We start from the raw sequence: 23,186 nt of genomic DNA, 5'->3' as shown, positions 1-23,186 counted from the left end.
GGATAACAAATAAGAAATGGACCTGTCACTGTACTTTCACCAGATGTGAATTCAAACGGGAGAAATGACGTCATGCTACAGATCAAGCTTCATGGGACGTGTGCAAAGGAACATTCACATTAAACTGTTTCATAAAGATAAAGCAGATACAGACCATTCAGTATTCACACAATGTGCATGTTTCCATGTTGTCCCCATTTGTGGACAATGTCTCTCCCTGTGGTTCGCTGGAGTCCCAAAACTTTACAAATGGCTTTGTCACCTTTTCCACACTGATGGATCTCAATGACTTTGTTCCTCATTTGTTCCTGAATGTCTTTGGATCGCAGCCTGATGTCTCGCTTGTGAGGATCTTGTGGTCTACTTCACTTTGTCAGGCAGCTCCTATTTAAGTGATTTCTAGATTGAGAACGGCTGTGGCTGGAGAAATGGAACTGGGCTTTCCAAAGATGTGATGAACCTCACTTCATTTATGTTTTTATCACTTTTTCACACAGGGCCATTTAGGTTTGGATTCTTTTCTCCCCTTAATGATAAAAACTGCATTTTGTGTTTACTTGCGTTATCTGTGTCTAATATTTACATTAGTTTGATGATCTGAAACATTTAAGTGTGACATGCAGGCATGAAAATGGGTCACGGGTGAAAAAGGTGAGAAGGATGTTTCCCCTTTAGGGGTTTTCAGCTGGTTTTGTCCCAGGGACCAACATTCTGAATAGAAAGCCACTGGCCTGTAACCGCCCCCCCACATATTCCGCCTGTAGCACTTGTCAGTGGAATCTCTTCCATATTCTTCTGGATATTCAAGTGACTGAATGTCTTCAGCTGGACGCATCGGTCTTAATGTGCCGGTAATGATGGTAAATGATGCTTGTAGCTGGTTGTCATCTACGCTCCACTACGGTTACATAAAGGTGGCGTTTGTGTTTTCACAACGTTTTATCTCATAATTTCGACTTTCTATCCCCTTTCTTCAGTGTGGAAATGGGCTTCTATAGTTGTGTGAATGCATCACTCCAGCCAATCCACAGACGGGGTTTGTAACCAATCAGGTGTAGAGACCATGGTGACTGGCTCCGCCCCCTTACTGTCAGAAAGAACAACAGCGAGCGCGTAGAAAACTCCTTCAAGCGCGAGCAGAGATTCTCCTCGCGAGCAACGAAGGTCACGTTCAAAAGTCCGTCTCACAATAGATATTTATTTATTTATTTATTCATTTATTTGCTCGCGGATGTTTGATTTACGCGCATCAACCTGATTTGCGCTCTGGAATTTTGGCAGTGATTTGCTGCCATACCCCCCCCAAAAAAAGGTGAGGGATTTTCATGCCTGAACATGAAAGAAATGAGGAATCAGGAAGGCAGCAAACACTTTATCACACAACTGTAACACATAAGAGCAGAAGCCATTTTCCAGTGAGGCTGAATGAGGCGAGTCGGAGGACGTCCACGTTGTCCCATTGATCAGGTGGACTGCAGTGTCTCCCCGTTGTACTACTTCATGGGGGGGCACCCCTGTTATAATGATGGAAACACTGAACTGGCTTCGGTCGCTTATCAAAACATCGGCCAAATAAGCCGTTTTTCAGACTTTATGAGCAAATACAGAATCCCTTTGTGTTCATTTCTAAAGCCGCATAAAGACACACGTGACTTTATTTAAGGCGCTGCGCTACTTGCAAGTCGCTGTGTTGTGGCAGATTCTCTATAAAAGGTAGAAAACAACAAACTCATGGTCATGAAGGTCCTCATGTAACGTTACATGGAATCTGCATGAGGAGGAGGAGGAGGGTCCATGTCGCTAAATACCAACTGAGATCGGCTTGTGGCTTCTGACAAAGGATCCTTCCACCGACCACTTTTCACACCCGCCGTCGCTCTGATCTGCAGGCGCATGGCGGAGAAAACCAATCGGGTGTCTGGATGCTAAATGTTCATACTTCTGTTGGGCCTCCACCCTGCTAATGAACCTCACCACGTGTTTCTTCACTGAGGACAAAGGAAGGACACAAACATATAGGGGTCCCCCGTGGCCTGATGCCAGGGGCTGATAACAGGACCCCTGCAGCTCTCCAGACCCCCTTGGCCATAAAAAGAGGACGTACCAAAGAACACCGAGCGCTCCCATTGGCCGAGGACAGTGACATTTATTTATGGACCTCAAGTTCATAAGAAGAGATCGCGCCAAAGGATCGATCTCTTTCGCCTGACTTCCCGTTAGTGACAGATCGAGACAACTCAACGTTGTTTGGTTTCTTTTCTTTCCCTCCAATTCCCAAGTTTCAGTCTTAATCTCGCTGGACGAACTTAAGACTCGCGCTCCACTACGTCCCGCTTCCTTTTCCCTTTTGATTTCATTCCTGTTGACTCCAGAGGACCGGAGAGACAGCTGCTCTCTGACCCCCCGCCGCCTCTGTTCCCAACGAGAAGTTCGGACCCCACGGCCGAAATCGCCTTCATCCACTGAGTTTCCCTACGCGGAGCTCAACTGTCCTCAGTCAGCTGGAAGCTGATGACCAACGCCCATCAAACAGTAAGACTGGTTTTCTGGGCAGACTAATTTAGCGTGTTGATATGAACTTGATGTTTATTTGATTTGTTCAGTCATAACGTGGTACGATAGAGTCCGGATCAACGAATCCGCTACCTTTGATTTATGTTTGAATGTGTACCTGCAAATGTCGTAATGTCCCCTGTTGATCTGATGCTGTGATACGTTTGCTGTAAGAGAGTGAAAGCGCCGACTGTGTTACGCTGTTGAATGATCTCATGGTCAGAATAGTTCCTTATTTTCTTTTCTTTTCCCGGGTCTCCGCCGTGAGATCCGTTTGCCTGTGGTTTCATTTCGTATCGCCAGCCACATCGTTGGTTCTGTAACTGCACACACATGGATCCGACCATCCTGATCCACGTTGCTGATCTACGTTCCGCTGGTCGCGGGACAGAATCTCCTCGCGCCGCGTCTAAGTATCCCCCCCCTCCTTCGTCCAAGCCGTAGTCCCTAGCAACAGATAGCGTTGCCATAGCAGTGCACTTGTCGTCTTCCTCGTTGCTTTAATACAGGGGTGTCCAAAGTACGGCCCGCGGGCCAACTGCGGCCCGGGATCCAATTTTTATTGGCCCGCAGCAAATAATAAAAATAGAATGGAATGTGGCCCACACATGAAACTTGCCCTTGACTGTATTGTAGTTCTTAGTTTGACCAGTAGGTGGAGCTACTCACTAGCTGCAGTCCTAATGCAGCTTTTCCACAAAAAAAATGTTTCAAATAAAAAATTTCCGCGAAGAACAAAATGGCAGAACCAAAGAAACGCAAGATAGCAAGTGAATGCAGAACATTTCAAACACGGTGGGAAAATGAATATTTCTTCAAAGAAGTCAAGGAGAAGTGTGTCTGTTTGATTTGCAATGAAACGGTTGCAGTGATGAAAGAGTCCAATGTACGACGACACTACGAAACCAAGCATCCGACCTTCACGTCCTACACTGCTGCTGAGCGAGAGGACAAAGTCCAGCACATGGCAGCTAACCTGCAGGCTCAACAACAGTACTTTTACCCTGCTAACAACACACAAGAAAACGCTACAATAGCTAGCTATGAGGTAGCTCAACTCATAGCGCGCCGCGGGAAAGCTTTCTCAGACGCTGACTTGGTTAAACAGTGGCTCATTAAAGTCGCTGGAATAATGTGCCCGGAAAAGATGCAGGAATTCAACAACGTGAGCATGTCCACAAACACAATTGTGCGTTGAATGGAAGACTTGTCAGCTAACATACAGAATCAAGTGTCACATAAAGCTTGTGCTTTTGACTTTTACTCCATTGCATGTGATGAAAGATGCAACAGACGCCGCACAACTGTTCATTTCTTTGCGGGGAGTTGACGATGACTTTTGCATCACGGAGGAGCTGCTTGATCTTCGGAGTCTAAAGGGCACAACAACGGGTGAGGACATTTTTGAAGCCGCGTCAGGTGCAATTGACAAGATTGAACCTAAATGGGACGAGCTGTGTGGAGTTGCAACGGACGGGGCTCCCGCTATGACAGGCGAGCCCAAAGGAATGGCATCTATGGTGTGCGCCAAGGTGCCAGAGAGTGGAGGCGAGGCTGTAAAATTGCACTGTGTCATCCACCAAGAAGCTCTCTGTGCCAAGACAGTCCAGCTTGGCAATGTGATGACCACAGTTGTGAAAACTGTCAACATAATTCGAGCACGAGGGCTCTACCACAGAGAACTAAGCTTTCCTATCTGATGTCGATGCTGAATACGGGGACGTACTCTATCATTGTGACGTGCGCTGGCTTAGTCGCGGCTCCGTGCTGAAGCGGTTTTATTCCCTTATTGCCTTTCTAGTTGATCTTACTGGTCATCTGAACTCACTGAACAAGAGCCTACAAGGCAAAGACCAGCTTGTACCACAACTTTCTGTGCGAAGCTTCGTCTTTTTGAGACACAACTACGCAACTTCAACCTTGCGCACTTCCCTACGCTGTCCGAAATCAAACGTGCTCATCCAAAGGCCGACCTCTCTGCCAAAAAGGGGAAATATGTTTCTGTGATCACAACTCTTATGACACAATTCAATCAGCGCTTCCAAGATGTTTCTGTCATTGAGAGAGAAATCAAGCTGTTCTCAACTCCCTTCCTGCTGGATGCAGAAGAAGTGGAAGAGAGTCTGCAATTAGAACTCATCGAGATGCAGCTCCTCTCCCTACCCGACTTCTACCGGAGCTTGGAAAAGGCCAAGTTTCCTCTGATGCGACGCCACGCAAAAAGAATGACCAGTCTGTTTGGCACAACATACATATGCGAGCAGACATTTTCTCTGTGAACTCTGAACAAAAGCAGATTGAGAACCAAAATGAGCGACAGCCATCTCTGTGATGTCCTTCACATCTCAACCAGCAAACTTACTCGTGACCTGCCAGCCGTCCTTCAGTCCAGAGCAGCATCACTGCTCCCATTAAGTGCAACACTGTTCCCATTGTAGGCGAGTTCAAATATATTACACAGTATTCATGTGTTCAAAAGCCCAATTACTTAATAAATGCAGTCAATTAAAGTTGATAACATTTTCTAAAACACGTTTGCTGATAAATGATTTGCATAAGTAGGTTAAATAAAGCCTTCCCTCTTCCCTCTAAAACCTGCAGCGTGACCACGTTGACTCATATCAACCCACCATGATGCCGTCAACGTGTCAGGAGACACTGTCCTCTCTTATAACGTGGAGACAAGACAAAGCTCCAGAGAAACAAGATTTTCATCACCTTCCTCCCTGTTCAGGCTCATCCTGGCTACTGTTCCTCACTACTTCTGTCTGTGTTGATGGTCTCATGTGGGACACAAACAGTTTGATGAGTCTCTGGTAGTTTGAGGTCAGCTTGGTGTGTCAGGGTCTTATTAACCAGGCTGACAGTGGGACAGAGAAAAGGTTTCCAGCTCTACCTCCTCTACCAGACTGATGGTCTGTGGCTGCAGCCTCTTCATACCTGAGAGTCTCCAGTCTCCAGTGAGGATCCTCCAGTCCAGCAGACAACAGCTTCACTCCTGAGTCTCCTGGATGATTGTAGCTCAGGTCCAGCTCTCTCAGATGGGAGGGGTTGGAGCTCAGAGCTGAGGCCAGAGAAGCACAGCCTTCCTCTGTGATCAGACAGCCTGACAGCCTGCAGACACACAGAATAAGACACATGTCACATGATCTGAGGGAGCTGTGAGGGCTGGAAGGTCACTGCAGTACTGAGATACTATCAGGTACAGAGGGGTCACATTAACATGGTTACTGACTGGTTTCCAGTCACAACTAAACACCCACTAATGTACATCAACAACCTGATAACATTACCACTAACTCCATAATGTCAAATATTTACATTATATTGAAAATAAACACATTTTATGGAAATAGTGGAAATTACATATTTGATTTAAATCATGCAAGCAGAAAGAATCTTATGTACGTCATAAATGTACCATTGATGTAAATAAAGACACCAAGTTTAACTTAATCTGACCTGAGAGTCTCCAGTTCACAGTGTGGACTCTTCAGTCCAGCAGAAAGCAGCTTCACTCCTGAATCCTGCAGGTGGTTGTTACTCAGATCCAGCTCTCTCAGACTAGAGGACTGGGAGCTGAGGACTGAGGACAGAGCGTCACAGCTTCTCTCTGAGAGGTTACAGACACTCAGTCTGAAGAGAAAACAATCAACAAGAAAAATAACATTGGTGTTAAAATTAAATCCTATTTCATATGAAACCAGTTAAGTGTTTATACAAGTACTAGTGTAGAATAGACTACTAAAAAAGGAAAGTGATTAAAAATGATCTTTATTTGCTAATTTAATGTCAGTTACCATCTACACCTTAAATGAGCAACCATCAAACTCCAAGCAGATTGTCACTGAAGCGCCAGAAATCCAAGTTTCAGTCTCTTTTACACCTCTGCTTTTCCCATTTCCCTCAATGAACCATGTTAAAATGACATCACACAGCATGAATAAGAGGATTAATAGGACGACCCTGTGATGATTTATCGTGAGCCAACATTGTGTTTTAATTCCCTCCGTATCAAATGTGTTGTTTCCACAAGGATCCGTTGATGTGATGGAAACATACAGATTTTTGTCCCTAGTTTAGTCTCTTAGATTAGATCTTCTGGCTCCATAGATAAGGTTCATCTTCTGGTGGAAAAAGGTTTTTATGAAGTCTGAAATCCTGATGAACAATGATGATGTTCATGCTGTTCACGATGTTCATGAAATGTACCATGGATGTAAATAAAGACACCAAGTGGACATTAATTGAATCCTGACCTGAGAGTCTCTAGTTCACAGTGTGGACTCTTCAATCCAGCACACAGCAGCTTCACTCCTGAATCCTGCAGGTGGTTGTTACTCAGATCCAGCTCTCTCAGATTAGAGGACTGGGAGCTGAGAACTAAGGACAGAGCGTCACAGCTTCTCTCTGAGAGGTTACAGCCACTCAGTCTGAAGAGAGGGACGAAGAAGAAGCAGTGAGTATAAAAGATGGCAGCATATTTAAGTTCTGATGTATGAATCTAACTCTCTCCGTACTTACAGAACTTTGTTGGAGGCTTTGACCACTGGCAGCAGCCTCAGAAGAGCCTCCTCTGAAGCAGAGTATTTCTTCAGGTCAAACACCTCCAGATCTTCTTCTGATGACAGTAAGATGAAGACCAGAGCTGACCACTGAGAAGGAGACAGTTCTTCTGTGGGGAGAAGTCCTGATCTAAGGAACCATTGGATCTCCTCCACTAGAGAAGCATCATTCAGTTCATTCAGACAGTGGAACAGATTGATGCTTTTCTCTGGAGACACATCCTCATTGATCTTCACCTTGATGTACTGGACTGTCTCCTGATTGGTCTGTGAGCGACTTCCTGTCTGTGTCAGCAGACCTCGTAGGAGAGTCTGATTAGGTTCCAGGGAAAGACCCAGGAGGAAGCGGAGGAACAAGTCCAGGTGTCCAATAGGACTCTGTAAGGCCTTGTCCACAGCACTCTGGTAGAGACACATTGGGTCAGGATTGGGTTTAAAGCGTTTAGACACCAGGGAGGTTGTTTGTTCTTCTGACAGCAGATTGACACCAGAGCTGAAGAAGGTCAGATGGACATGAAGAGCAGCCAGAAACTCCTGAAAACTCAGATGGACGAAGCAGAACACCTTGTCCTGGTACAGTCCTCTCTCCTCTCTAAAGATCTGAGTGAACACTCCTGAGTACACTGAGGCTGCTCTGATATCGATGCCACACTCTGTCAGGTCGGATTCATAGAAGATCAGGTTGCCTTTCTGCAGCTGATCAAAGGCCAGTCTTCCCAGAGACTCGGTAATCTTCCTGCTCTCTGGACTCCAGTGTGGATCCGTCTCAGCTCCTCCATCGTACTTGACCTTCTTCACTTTGGACTGAACCACCAGGAAGTGGATGTACATCTCAGTCAGGGTCTTGGGCAGCTCTCCTCCCTGTCTGGTCTTCAACACCTCCTCCAGAACTGTAGCAGTGATCCAGCAGAAGACTGGGATGTGGCACATGATGTGGAGGCTTCGTGAGGTCTTGATGTGGGAGATGATGCTGCTGGCCTGCTCCTCATCTCTGAACCTCTTCCTGAAGTACTCCTCCTTCTGGGGGTCAGTGAACCCTCTGACCTCTGTCACCATGCTGACACACTCAGGAGGGATCTGATTGGCTGCTGCAGGTCGTGTGGTGATCCAGAGGCGAGCAGAGGGAAGCAGCTTCCCCCTGATGAGGTTTGTGAGGAGCACATCCACTGAGGAGATCTCTGTGACATCAGTCAGGATCTCATTGTTGTGGAAGTCCAGAGGAAGTCGACACTCATCCAGACCGTCAAAGATGAACACAACCTGGAACTCTTCAAACCTGCAGATTCTTGCTGCTCTGGTTTCACTGAAGAAGTGATGAACAAGTCCCACCAAGCTGAACTTCTTCTCTCTCAGCACATTCAGCTCTCTGAAGGTGAATGGAAATGTGAACTGTATGTCCTGGTGGTCTTTGTCTTCAGCCCAGTCCAGAGTGAACTTCTGTGTTAAGACTGTTTTCCCAATGCCAGCCACTCCCTTAGTCATCACGGTTCTGATTGGTTCCTCTCCTCCAGCTGAGGCTTTGAGGAGGTCTTCTTGTCTGATGGTTGTTTCTGGTCTGGCTGGTCTCCTGGATGCTGTTTCAATCTGTCTGACCTCATGTTCTTCATTGACCTCTGCAGTCCCTCCCTCTGTGATGTAGAGCTCTGTGTAGATCTCATTCAGAATGGTTGGGTTTCCTGCTTTAGCGATCCCCTCAAACACACACTGGAACTTCTTCTTCAGGTTGGATTTGAGTTCACGCTGACAAACTGCAGCAGGAAGTCCTGGATGAAGACAACAAAGAAGATCAATGAGTCACAGAATAGATTTCAACATGTCCTTTCCTCAGAGAATAACTATGAATATATTCTGTCCATCTCTGGAGACATTAGTGAAGGTCTCATGTATCAGCACGGTAAGTCTGTAGAGAAATCCTCTTACTGCTCTGCAGACGCTCAGCCAGCTCCTCCTGCTTCATTCTCCTCAGGAAGTGCACTGAGATCTTCACAAAGGCCTCTCTGCTCCTCCTCTGCTCTTCATCCAGCACCTCCTCATCCTCTTTCTCTAAGCATTCTGGGTAATCTGAACTCATAAACTTCTGGATCTTCTTCAGCTCGTTCTTCACAAAAGTGAGGATGTTCTCCTCCAGCAGCTGGAACAGAACATTCTATGAATGACACCAACTAGAACATGGAAGCCACCATCAGGTCCATGTTGGACAGACGGACAATCCACTGGTCTACAAAGTGCAGTATGGAGATGATGGTGAACTGAGAGATGTTAAAGTAGTTGTACATGTACACACCATGAAGATGGAGTCCAGGTGTGTTTGATGTGGCTGGGCAGACGGACTTGTGGGAACCTCTGAGCTCTCCTGGTCCTCTCTGTGGAGGAACATGAACCATCAGCTCACATGGCGTTCGGACCATCAACATCAATACAACATTAGTTAAAGATATTGGCTTCTGTCATGATTGATCATGATGGAAACCAGATGCTGAAGACTGTCGATGATGACGGACAGTTTATTAGTTGAGTGACAGTTAGTCATCAGTTTCATCTGGTTTTAGTTCTTACTGTGGGTCATAAAAACAACGTCTGCAGACCTCTGCATCTGGTCCAAAGTCCTATGGAACTACTCCAAACCTCTTTAGTCCGTCCCCTGACCTCTAGAAGTCTCCTTAGATCTCCTGAAACTAGTCTTTGGACCTTTTCACAGAGTCTACTGACGATACTTTGTCCAAACCTCTGCATGGAGTCCAGAGACCACGTCAGCTGGTCCACAGAGCACTGAGTTTATTCTAATCATATGTTCAGTCCCAGTCATCTGTCTCCAGAAACCTGCAGCTGTCTCCAGATGTGACCTCTGCTGATCCTGATGTGGAGGAACTAGCTCACATTGTGTTTACATCTGAGGATGTTTATGGTTAATGATTCACACTTAAACACACACAGACCAGTTAGATGAAGATAATGAGTTCTGTCATGATGGATCGTCATGGAAACAACACTTTAAACAATGAACAAACATTTATGTAATTCATGACTGAGGATCAGAACAGTTCTTCATCTGTTTAAGAACTTACTCTGTGTCATAAGAACGGGGTCCATCGTTAAAATTAATCCAATGACCTTTAGACCGATCACTCTTCATGGACAAACATCTGGGTTCAGGAGACTTTCCTCTCTGCTGATGTGAACTGAAAGAAACACTGAGATTACATCATCACGTCATCATCTAATCATGAAGCATCAGCTCACATGGTGTCCGTCCTCACAGAGACCAAAACAAGGTAAAGGTCCATGACGTGAGGTCTGGATGTGGACCACATGACTCCCTGTAGTGGTTTAGGTCTACTGGTCCTGCTGGTCCCACTGAGAATCAACAGCTCAGTCTTTCAGCTCACTGTTTTCTTCACCAGTCAGTTTGGTTTAGTCCCAACAGGTCTCACCAAGTCCTCCATGGAGCTCTCCCTCCCTCACTGGACACTGCTGAAGGGCCCTGGAGCAAGAAACCCAGAACCTCCACCAGAGAGTCTGGTAGAAACACCTCATCATCAGCCTGAGACCCTCACCTTGCATCAACAGAGGGACCAACATCTTTGAAGAGTGGAGGTGGATTCATAGACCGGTTACTCTTCATGGACACACAGCTGGGTCCAGGTCCAGGTCCTGGTCTCTGATGGATCCTGGTCACACATGTAGAAGCAGAGTCAGTGAGTCAGAGACGTTGGGACATGGAGACGAGTGGAGGACAGTTGGAGATGGTCCTCTCACCTCTGAGCTTTGGTCTGGCTGTCATGTTCCCCACACAGAGGGGCTTCAGAGGGAGGGACTCCGTCCTCTGGGTCCTCAGCCTGATTCATAGCAGAGTCCACACCTTCACACCTTCACACCAACCTGCTGGCAGAGCTCACACGTTATTATCTTCATCAGGACAAACACACAGAGCTCATTCACCTCAACACTAAAACTCTCATGGGACACTTTGTGTTGTTGTCTTGAGACAACGTGTCAAGAGACGTCATTTTAAATTCTCATCCTATAAATGTCGTGTTTCTTTTAAGCGCTTTCCTTTGGCAGGAGGCAGCGGTCCATCAGGACGTTATTTATGTTATTTAGCCACTAGCAAGACACCTCGTTAGCAATGTTAATAAGCTTGTTATAGCACGCTCGTACATTGATGCTAGTATTAAGGGCTCTCGCGATAGCTTCTTTGTAATGTTACTGTGAGCTACAGAGCTGACACTTTTTCACTAAACCTTGGAGTGAGATGTTGTCAGGGATGAAGCTGCAGCCGACAGCAGAAACATGAACATGCAAAACAACCTACAATCTCACTCATGTGGGCCTTTATGATCATGAGGTCAGAATGCACACAATTGTACCAAATACACACCTGATGCAATAGGCTACAAGCGACTAGATCTCCACTCTTTGCTGTCCTGCTCCTAAATGGTGGAAGGAGGTCTCTGAAGACATCAGGACCACAGAGAGCCTTCACATCTTCAGACTAAAGACACACCTCTTCAGACTCTACCTCCACTAACACACTAACTAACTGTACCACTTACATTGGACTTATAATGGTTCTTATCTACAGCAAGTTGTAAAGCGGCTTATTTGATGAAAGTGCACTTTGTTGTTTCTTGTTCTTCTGGGTTTGTGTCCTTATGGTTGAAACGCTCTTATTGTAAGTGGCTTTGGATAAAAGCGTCAGCTAAATGACATGTAATGATTTAAAAGATGAACATTAGCACTCATCTTCCAGCAGATGGAGCTGTGCTGTTTCTCCTCTTCATCTCCTTCAGAGTCCAGAAGTCAGTAAAACAGTCCAGTATCACATGACATGTGTCATGGTCAAATATGTTAGAACATAATGATCACTTTTAGCATAAGATTGTCTATATTGAAGCTTGACGTGTGAAAAGCAGAATGACCCAACGTTTCCATTTGCAGCGGAGTCTAAAGAAAGGAGGGCGAGTCAACTTGCTCTCACACAAACGCTGGAACAAAGGAACTGTCTGTTACTTCATCTCAACCTTCATATCTCACTTCGCAATTTGTCATACTGGCCACTGGAGACGACCTTCATGTGTGTGTATAAAAGCTCAGCGCTGCTCGGAGACGCGTCTCCACAGAGCTCTGTAATACGTGCGCGTGTATTTGACCTCCTGCTAGCAAGAAATCTATTGACTTTTACAACTTTGATCATTCATCAAGACTTTGTTTTTATTAGATAACATAGAAATAAATGATTCTCTTCTCCCGAACTAGTTACAATGAAATATTCCACAAGAGTGTTGCTCGGTGTACCGGTACTAGAAATACTAGCGACGTGTCGGTCGCCAACGAACCGGCTCTGAGAGCGACTCTTTGACGCGAACGACGGGAGCCGCTTTGTTTCTCTCTCTCTCAAGCCGCATTTGATTGGCCAATATGTGTGGGGGCGTGTCTGCGCTGAGCACAGGGCGGAGGGGCGGGACTTACAGCTGGAATCCACATTAAAATACTCCAAACACACCTTTAGCTGGTGGGGAAGAGTCACATATGACGTGCAGGTTTGTCCACAACCTTTGGACCGAGTGGGACATTTTGTCGGTGCTTGAAGCTCGCGGACGTTGGAGCCAAAGAACAGCAGCGAATCGGTGGATTATGAATCATTGAGTGAGACAAAGCCTGCAGAGTTACTGTGAAACACACAGCGAGCCAGCAAAGACACACACACACACACACACACACACACACACACACACACACACACACACACACACACACACACACACACGTCTTACGTCTGCCGCTTCTCACGGGAATTATGGATTTAATCTGCTGTTTCTGCAGTGAGGAAAGTCCCCGAGCCGCTTCACTTCCTGCTTTATGTGTGAGACGTGAAACCGCCTCTTTCTCATGAAGAGTGGAAGTTATGTTGACTTCTTGAGGTGTGCGCATGCGCAGGCTCCCTGGTCGTTTGGTGCAGTGACGTCATGAACCCTGTCGGTGTCTTCTTGTCAAAGCGACCAGCGACCTTATCTGGTTTCACTGGAGACTTTTGTGGCGTCTGACGTGAAAGCTCGTGTTGTTCTGCAGTTTCTGTCCTCAGAGTCTCACAGGAAGTCCGCATCTGGCCGAGAACGGTCTTACTACCCGGATGTGACTCGCCCCGCCCATTTCACCCACAATGCATCGCGGCAGGCTCGTCCGCGCTTGTGAGCGCCAAATATCCCAGAATGCATTTCACCTCAGCAACAGGCAGCGACGCCAGAGGGAAACTAGAAAATGCATTTCCTGCTGAAAATGCGTTGGAATGCAAAAAGCTGAAAGCTGAAATGAACTTTTTAAAATAGCTGAAAATACAGAAAGTTGAAGGGAATTTGAATACATTTGCTGAAATTATAGATATTAGAAAAGCTGAAATGAATTTGAAATTGCTGAAAATACAGAAATGGGAGAAGCTGAAAGGAATTTCAATAGATTTGCTGAAAAAGCAGAAATGAAAACAGCTGAAATAAATTTGAAATATTGCAAAAAAATACAGAAATGAATATTGAAAAATTGCTGTTGATAGAGGCATAATAGCTGAAATTATTTTAAAGAACTGCTGAAAATACAGGAAGTGGGGAAGCTGAATTTCAATAGATTTTCTAAAAACAGAAGTTGCAGGAGCTTAAATTTGTTTAAAATTGTTTGTAGTAATATTAGTAGTAGTATTAGTTATAATTGTGGTATTAGTAGTACTAGCAGTAATAGTAGGTTTAGTATCAATAGCAGTAGAAACAGCTGTAATACTATTAGCCATAGTCGTATTTGTAATAACATTAGTAGTAGTTGTAGTATTAATAGCAGTAGAAATACTAGTAGTATGGTAGTAGAAGTATCAGTTGTAGTACTAGAAGTACGAGTAATATTCGTAGTGGGAGACAGAATGTTTGTTATTCAAACTAAGAAGTTTTTAATTAATAGGCCTCATCACAAACATTACAGTAAAAATTCCCTCCATGTGGCTTTTATTTTGAAATGATTGGATTGGGTGGGTTGGGGGGGTGTAGATAGAGGGAGGGAGGGTGAGAGGGTGAGGAAGGGAGGGGTGGTGAGGAAGAGATAGAGGGAGAGAGAGAGGAGGAGAAATAGACAGACATACTGACTGACTGAGTGATTAACAGTAAGTAGAGGTCAGGGTGGAGGGGGGAGGGGGGCGAGTGTCTTTATCATATTGGTCTGTTGACAGAAAGCATAGCTGCGTCATGTGACTCCACTAATCAGGTCACAAGGAGCAGCTGTGAGCCACAGACAGATCCTGCAGCGTGTGAGTGCTCGTAACCACGACAACGACGCACCTGTGCGGCTGCAAAAGTGCAGACACAGGACAGCGAGTTACACAGAATCCACACCTCAAACAAATGAGAACCAGCGCAAAACTATAACAGCTATCTAAAAAATACGGCGTTTGTATGAGACCCAAGACTCTACCGAACGCGTGGATGTGTTTTTATGTCTGTCCGGTAATAAATACGGCTCCTATGGCCGTTTACAAAACGTGTACCTTGTGGATTTTTGTGAGAAATATGTCGGCAGATTTGTATTGGAGCCTATGGGGCTTTTGGCAGAGGTTGTGTCACTCAAACACTCCTTGCGCCAAAACTAAAAAACTCTGGGATTCCATTAACGCATTAATCCAATCAGCACAACCATACCCTCATTAATCTGAAGAAATGAAGCCTCTAGAGTGTATACTTTGGCTGCAAGGACAAAAGTTCCATACTTTTTTAACCAGATTTCTGCGCTGCTTCAGCCTCTAGCCCGCGAGCTCTCCACTCTAGCAGACGCAATACACACTCATGTAAAAGTCAGAAACGGAGCGAAAAACTAGTGAAACATAATCAGTGATTATGAAAAAAGTACAATAGATATCAAGAAGCAGTTTTTTTCATAAAATAGTTGAGACTTGTGTGAACATTTGAGAGTTGAAATGGTGTCTGTAGCTGAAAGATTGGCGAAGCTGAAAAATCTGAAAGTTGAAGAAGTTGAAGAGGATTTGAAAAGCAAACTCCATTTGAAAACCATGTTAAAATATTAACGATTATTGATTTATATAAATTCAAGCTTAAGAGGTAGAAAGCTGAAAAGTCATAGCCCGGAAGCCAGAAAGAAGCTGAACATTTTAATATTTGAAGGATTTTAATAGCTGAAAGTGTGAAGGAGTTGAAAGGTGCCACGGAAGAAATAGAAGAACTAGAAAAGGCATTTCCTGCTGAAAATGCGTTGGAATGCAAAAAGCTGAAAGCTGAAATGAATATTTGAAAATAGCTGAAAATACAGAAAGTTGAAGGGAATTTGAATACATTTGCTGAAAAGCTGAAATGAATTTGAAATTGCTGAAAATACAGAAATGGGAGAAGCTGAAAGGAATCAATAGATTTGCTGAAAAAGCAGAAATGAAAACAGCTGAAATAAATTTGAAATATTGCAAAAAAATACAGAAATGAATATTAAAAAATTGCTGTTGATAGAGGCATAAGAATAGCTGAAATTATTTTAAAGAACTGCTGAAAATACAGGAAGTGGGGAAGCTGAATTTCAATAGATTTTCTAAAAACAGAAGTTGCAGGAGCTTAAATTTGTTTAAAATTGTTTGTAGTAATATTAGTAGTAGTATTAGTTATAATTGTGGTATTAGTAGTACTAGCAGTATAAGCAGTAATAGTAGGTTTAGTATCAATAGCAGTAGAAACAGCTGGAATACTATTAGCCATAGTAGTATTTGTAATAACATTAGTAGTAGTTGTAGCATTAATAGCAGTAGAAATACTAGTAGTATGGTAGTAGAAGTATCAGTTTTAGTGTAGAAGTACTAGTAATATTCGTAGTGGTTGTAGTAGTATTTGAAAGAGCAATACGTATTTCAACGAAACCGCTTCATGGTTAAGGTACAGATAATCATTGAGGCTTTTAGTTTGTAATGATGGAATTGGGTGAGGGGGGGGTTGGGAGACAGAATGTTTGTTATTCAAACTAAGAAGTTTTTAATTAATAGGCCTCATCACAAACATTACAGTAAAAATTCCCTCCATGGGGCTTTTATTTTGAAATTATTGGATTGGGTGGGGTGGGGGGGTGTAGATAGAGGGAGGGAGGGTGAGAGGGTGAGGAAGGGAGGGGTGGTGAGGAAGAGATAGAGGGAGAGAGAGAGAGAGGAGAGATAGACAGACATACTGACTGACTGAGTGATTAACAGTGAGCAGAGGTCAGGGTGGAGGGGGGAGGGGGGGCGAGTGTCTTTATCATATTGGTCTGTTGACAGAAAGCATAGCTGCGTCATGTGACTCCACTAATCAGGTCACAAGGAGCAGCTGTGAGCCACAGACAGATCCTGCAGCATGTGAGTGCTCGTAACCACGACAACGCCGCACCTGTGCGGCTGCAAAAGACAGAGACATGGCAGCGAGTTACACAGAATCCACACCTCAAACAAATGAGAACCAGCGCAAAACTATAACAGCTATCTAAAAAAGACTACGTTTGTATGAGACCCAAGACTCTACCGAACGCGTGGATGAGCTTTTTATGTCTGTCCGGTAATAAATACGGCTCCTATGGCCGTTTACAAAACGTGTACCTTGTGGATTTTTGTGAGAAATATGTCGGCAGATTTGTATTGGAGCCTATGGGGCTTTTGGCAGAGGTTGTGTCACTCAAACACTCCTTGCGCCAAAACTAAAAAACTCTGGGATTCCATGAACACATTAATCCAATCAGCACAACCATACCCTCATTAATCTGAAGAAATGAAGCCTCTAGAGTGTATACTTTGGCTGCAAGGACAGAAGTTCCATATTTTTTTTACCAGATTCCTGCGATGCCCCACACTCTAGCCTCGAGCTCTCCACTCTAGCAGACGCAATACACACTCATGTAAAAGTCAGAAACGGAGCGAAGAACTAGTGAAACATAATCAGTGATTATGAAAAAAGTAGAATAGATATCAAGAAGCAGTTTTTTTCATAAAATAGTTGAGAACTGTGTCAACATTTGAAAGTTGAAATGGTGTCTGTAGCTGAAAGATTGGCGGAGCTGAAATATCAGAAAGTTGAAGAAGTTTAAGGAGGATTTGAAAACAATTTCCATTGGAAAACCATGTTAAAATATTTATGATTATTGATTTATATAAATTCAAGCTTAAGAGGTAGAAAGCTGAAAAGTCATAGCCTTAAAGCCAGAAAGAAGCTGAACATTTTAATATTTGAACGGTTTAAATAGCTGAAAATGTGAAGGAGTTGAAAGGTCGCGCGGAAGAAATAGAATAATAACTAGAAAATGCATTTCCTGCTGAAAATGCGTTGGAATGCAAAAAGCTGAAAGCTGAAATGAACTTTTTAAAATAGCTGAAAATACAGAAAGTTGAAGGGAATTTGAATACATTTGCTGAAATTATAGATATTAGAAAAGCTGAAATGAATTTGAAATTGCTGAAAATACAGAAATGGGAGAAGCTGAAAGGAATTTCAATAGATTTGCTGAAAAAGCAGAAATGAAAACAGCTGAAATAAATTTGAAATATTGCAAAAAAATACAGAAATGAATAGTGAAAAATTGCTGTTGATAGAGGCATAAGAATAGCTGAAATTATTTTAAAGAACTGCTGAAAATACAGGAAGTGGGGAAGCTGAATTTCAATAGATTTTCTAAAAACAGAAGTTGCAGGAGCTTAAATTTGTTTAAAATTGTTTGTAGTAATATTAGTAGTAGTATTAGTTATAATTGTGGTATTAGTAGTACTAGCAGTAATAGTAGGTTTAGTATCAATAGCAGTAGAAACAGCTGTAATACTATTAGCCATAGTCGTATTTGTAATAACATTAGTAGTAGTTGTAGTATTAATAGCAGTAGAAATACTAGTAGTATGGTAGTAGAAGTATCAGTTGTAGTACTAGAAGTACGAGTAATATTCGTAGTGGGAGACAGAATGTTTGTTATTCAAACTAAGCAGTTTTTAATTAATAGGCCTCATCACAAACATTACAGTAAAAATTCCCTCCATGTGGCTTTTATTTTGAAATTATTGGATTGGGTGGGTTGGGGGGGTGTAGATAGAGGGAGGGAGGGTGAGAGGGTGAGGAAGGGAGGGGTGGTGAGGAAGAGATAGAGGGAGAGAGAGAGGAGGAGAAATAGACAGACATACTGACTGACTGAGTGATTAACAGTGAGAAGAGGTCAGGGTGGAGGGGGGAGGGGGGGCGAGTGTCTTTATCATATTGGTCTGTTGACAGAAAGCATAGCTGCGTCATGTGACTCCACTAATCAGGTCACAAGGAGCAGCTGTGAGTCACAGACAGATCCTGCAGCATGTGAGTGCTCGTAACCACGACAACGACGCACCTGTGCGGCTGCAAAAGTGCAGACACAGGACAGCGAGTTACACAGAATCCACACCTCAAACAAATGAGAACCAGCGCAAAACTATAACAGCTATCTAAAAAATACGGCGTTTGTATGAGACCCAAGACTCTACCGAACGCGTGGATGTGTTTTTATGTCTGTCCGGTAATAAATACGGCTCCTATGGCCGTTGACAAAACGTGTACCTTGTGGATTTTTGTGAGAAATATGTCGGCAGATTTGTATTGGAGCCTATGGGGCTTTTGGCAGAGGTTGTGTCACTCAAACACTCCTTGCGCCAAAACTAAAGAACTCTGGGATTCCATGAACACATTAATCCAATCAGCACAACCATACCCTCATTAATCTGAAGAAATGAAGCCTCTAGAGTGTATACTTTGGCTGCAAGGACAGAAGTTCCATATTTTTTTTACCAGATTCCTGCGATGCCCCACACTCTAGCCGTCGAGGTCCCCCTCTAGCAGACGCAATACACACTCATGTAAAAGTCAGAAACGGAGCGAAGAACTGGTGAAACATAATCAGTGATTATGAAAAAAGTACAATAGATATCAAGAAGCAGTTTTTTTCATAAAATAGTTAAGACTTGTGTCAACATTTGAAAGTTGAAATGGTGTCTGTAGCTGAAAGATTTGCGAAGCTGAAAAATCTGAAAGTTGAAGAAGTTTAGGAGGATTTGAAGGCAAACTCCATTTGAAAACCATGTTAAAATACTAATGATTATTGATTTATATAAATTCAAGCATAAGATGTAGAAAGCTGAAAAGTCATAGCCCTCAAGCCAGAAAGGAGCTGAACATTTTAATATTTGAAGGATTTTAATAGCTGAAAATGTGAAGGAGTTGAAAGGGGGCGCGGAAGAAATAGAAGAAGTTGAAGAAACTAGAAAAGGCATTTCCTGCTGAAAATGCGTTGGAATGCAAAAAGCTGAAAGCTGCACTGAATATTTGAAAATAGCTGAAAATACAGAAAGTTGAAGGGAATTTGAATACATTTGCTGAAAAGCTGAAATGAATTTGAAATTGCTGAAAATACAGAAATGGGAGAAGCTGAAAGGAATCAATAGATTTGCTGAAAAAGCAGAAATGAAAACAGCTGAAATAAATTTGAAATATTGCAAAAAAATACAGAAATGAATATTAAAAAATTGCTGTTGATAGAGGCATAAGAATAGCTGAAATTATTTTAAAGAACTGCTGAAAATACAGGAAGTGGGGAAGCTGAATTTCAATAGATTTTCTAAAAACAGAAGTTGCAGGAGCTTAAATTTGTTTAAAATTGTTTGTAGTAATATTAGTAGTAGTATTAGTTATAATCGTGGTATTAGTAGTACTAGCAGTATGAGCAGTAATAGTAGGTTTAGTATCAATAGCAGTAGAAACAGCTGGAATACTATTAGCCATAGTAGTATTTGTAATAACATTAGTAGTAGTTTTAGTATTAATAGCAGTAGAAATACTAGTAGTATGGTAGTAGAAGTATCAGTTGTAGTACTAGAAGTACGAGTAATATTCGTAGTGGGAGACAGAATGTTTGTTATTCACACTTAAAAGTTTTTAATTAATAGGCCTCATCACAGACATTACAGTAAAAATTCCCTCCATGGGGCTTTTATTTTGAAATTATTGGATTGGGTGGGGTGGGGGGGAGTAGATAGAGGGAGGGAGGGTGAGAGGGTGAGGAAGGGAGGGGTGGTGAGGAAGAGATAGAGGGAGAGAGAGAGAGGAGAAATAGACAGACATACTGACTGAGAGTGATTAACAGTGAGCAGAGGTCAGGGTGGAGGGGGGAGGGGGGGCGAGTGTCTTTATTATATTGGTCTGTTGACAGAAAGCATAGCTGCGTCATGTGACTCCACTAATCAGGTCACAAGGAGCAGCTGTGAGCCACAGACAGATCCTGCAGCATGTGAGTGCTCGTAACCACGACAACGGCGCACCTGTGCTCATTAACGAGCTGCTGCAAAAGACAGAGACATGGCAGCAAGTTACACAGAATCCACACCTCAAACAAATGGGAACCAGCGCAAAACTATAACAGCTATCTAAAAAATACGGCGTTTGTATGAGACCCAAGACTCTACCGAACGCGTGGATGTGTTTTTATGTCTGTCCGGTAATAAATACGGCTCCTATGGCCGTTTACAAAACGTGTACCTTGTGGATTTTTGTGAGAAATATGTCGGCAGATTTGTATTGGAGCCTATGGGGCTTTTGGCAGAGGTTGTGTCACTCAAACACACCTTGCGCCAAAACTAAAGAACTCTGGGATTCCATGAACACATTAATCCAATCAGCACAACCATACCCTCATTAATCTGAAGAAATTAAGCCTCTAGAGTGTATACTTTGGCTGCAAGGACAAAAGTTCCATATTTTTTTAACCAGATTCCTGCGATGCCCCACACTCTAGCCTCGAGCTCTCCACTCTAGCAGACGCAATACACACTCATGTAAAAGTCAGAAACGGAGCGAAGAACTAGTGAAACATAATCAGTGATTATGAAAAAAGTACAATAGATATCAAGAAGCAGTTTTTTTCATAAAATAGTTGAGACTTGTGTCAACATTTGAAAGTTTAAATGGTGTCTGTAGCTGAAAGATTGGGGAAGCTGAAAAGTCTGAAAGTTGAAGAAGTTTAAGGAGGATTTGAAAACAATTTCCATTGGAAAACCATGTTAAAATATTTATGATTATTGATTTATATAAATTCAAGCATAAGTGGTAGAAAGCTGAAAAGTCATAGCCTTAAAGCCAGAAAGGAGCTGAACATTTTAATATTTGAACGGTTTAAATAGCTGAAAATGTGAAGGAGTTGAAAGGTCGCGCGGAAGAAATAGAATAACTAGAAAAGGCATTTCCTGCTGAAAATGCGTTGGAATGCAAAAAGCTGAAAGCTGAAATGAACTTTTTAAAATAGCTGAAAATACAGAAAGTTGAAGGGAATTTGAATACATTTGCTGAAATTATAGATATTAGAAAAGCTGAAATGAATTTGAAATTGCTGAAAATACAGAAATGGGAGAAGCTGAAAGGAATTTCAATAGATTTGCTGAAAAAGCAGAAATGAAAACAGCTGAAATAAATTTGAAATATTGCAAAAAAATACAGAAATGAATAGTGAAAAATTGCTGTTGATAGAGGCATAAGAATAGCTGAAATTATTTTAAAGAACTGCTGAAAATACAGGAAGTGGGGAAGCTGAATTTCAATAGATTTTCTAAAAACAGAAGTTGCAGGAGCTTAAATTTGTTTAAAATTGTTTGTAGTAATATTAGTAGTAGTATTAGTTATAATTGTGGTATTAGTAGTACTAGCAGTAATAGTAGGTTTAGTATCAATAGCAGTAGAAACAGCTGTAATACTATTAGCCATAGTCGTATTTGTAATAACATTAGTAGTAGTTGTAGTATTAATAGCAGTAGAAATACTAGTAGTATGGTAGTAGAAGTATCAGTTGTAGTACTAGAAGTACGAGTAATATTCGTAGTGGGAGACAGAATGTTTGTTATTCAAACTAAGAAGTTTTTAATTAATAGGCCTCATCACAAACATTACAGTAAAAATTCCCTCCATGTGGCTTTTATTTTGAAATTATTGGATTGGGTGGGTTGGGGGGGTGTAGATAGAGGGAGGGAGGGTGAGAGGGTGAGGAAGGGAGGGGTGGTGAGGAAGAGATAGAGGGAGAGAGAGAGGAGGAGAAATAGACAGACATACTGACTGACTGAGTGATTAACAGTAAGAAGAGGTCAGGGTGGAGGGGGGAGGGGGGGCGAGTGTCTTTATCATATTGGTCTGTTGACAGAAAGCATAGCTGCGTCATGTGACTCCACTAATCAGGTCATTGGAGCAGCTGTGAGTCACACACAGAGATACTGCAGCGTGTTTACGAGTAACCACGGCAACGGCGCACGTATTGCATTGGGTGGGGTGGGGGGGTGTAGATAGAGGGAGGGAGGGTGAGAGGGTGAGGAAGGGAATGGTGGTGAGGAAGAGAGGGAGAGGGGAGGAGAATTAGACTGACTGAGAGTGATTAACAGTAAGTAGAGGTCAGGGGGGAGGGGGGAGGGGGGGCTAGTGTCTTTATCATATTGGTCTGTTGACAGAAAGCATAGCTGCGTCATGTGACTCCACTAATCACGTCATTGGAGCAGCTGTGAGTCACACACAGAGATACTGCAGCGTGTTTACGAGTAACCACGGCAACGGCGCACCTATTGGATTGGGTGGGGTGGGGGGGTGTAGATAGAGGGAGGGAGGGTGAGAGGGTGAGGAAGGGAATGGTGGTGAGGAAGAGAGGGAGAGGGGAGGAGAATTAGACTGACTGACTGACTGAGAGTGATTAACAGTAAGTAGAGGTCAGGGTGGAGGGGGGAGGGGGGGCTAGTGTCTTTATCATATTGGTCTGTTGACAGAAAGCATAGCTGCGTCATGTGACTCCACTAATCAGGTCATAGGAGCGAGCAGCTGTGAGTCACAGACAGATCCTGCAGCATGTGAGTGCTCGTAACCACGACAACGGCGCACCTGTGCTCATTAACGGCTGCAAAATGCAGAGACATGGCAGCAAGTTACACAGAATCCACACCTCACACAAATGAGAACCAGCGCAAAACTATAACAGCTATCTAAAAAATACGGCGTTTGTATGAGACCCAAGACTCTACCGAACGCGTGGATGTGCTTTTTATGT

The 23,186-nt window shown here is 43.2% G+C and overlaps 2 protein-coding genes across 4 annotated transcripts in view; both read right to left on the bottom strand.

The window, feature by feature from the left end:
• The window catches only part of LOC144390308 (NLR family CARD domain-containing protein 3-like), a 242,478-nt gene that overhangs the window by 37,824 nt on the left and 181,468 nt on the right, over positions 1-23,186 (bottom strand). The window lies entirely within an intron of this gene.
• LOC144390277 (protein NLRC3-like) overlaps positions 2,843-23,186 on the bottom strand; it is a 118,571-nt gene continuing 98,227 nt past the window's right edge. Inside the window, exons 1-8 of one of the 3 annotated variants that reach the window (XM_078096756.1) lie at positions 10,673-12,313; positions 10,184-10,297; positions 9,403-9,481; positions 9,039-9,249; positions 7,078-8,881; positions 6,813-6,986; positions 6,016-6,189; positions 2,843-5,667 (exon numbers count right to left, since the gene is read on the bottom strand). In XM_078096756.1, coding sequence (XP_077952882.1) covers positions 5,394-5,667; positions 6,016-6,189; positions 6,813-6,986; positions 7,078-8,881; positions 9,039-9,249; positions 9,403-9,481; positions 10,184-10,297; positions 10,673-10,740 — 2,898 coding nt within the window. In that variant the 5' untranslated portion in view covers positions 10,741-12,313 and the 3' untranslated portion in view covers positions 2,843-5,393. Of the gene's footprint in view, positions 5,668-6,015; positions 6,190-6,812; positions 6,987-7,077; positions 8,882-9,038; positions 9,250-9,402; positions 9,482-10,183; positions 10,298-10,672; positions 12,314-23,186 lie in introns of those variants that run through there. The other 2 variants (XM_078096758.1, XM_078096757.1) reach the window with 2 other exon arrangements.

The sequence above is a fragment of the Gasterosteus aculeatus genome, chromosome 21 (assembly GCF_964276395.1).
Source record: "Gasterosteus aculeatus chromosome 21, fGasAcu3.hap1.1, whole genome shotgun sequence".
Lineage (NCBI taxonomy): Eukaryota > Metazoa > Chordata > Actinopteri > Perciformes > Gasterosteidae > Gasterosteus > Gasterosteus aculeatus.
Note: the sequence above shows the minus strand (reverse complement) of the source record. Positions and strands in the feature narration are given on the sequence as shown.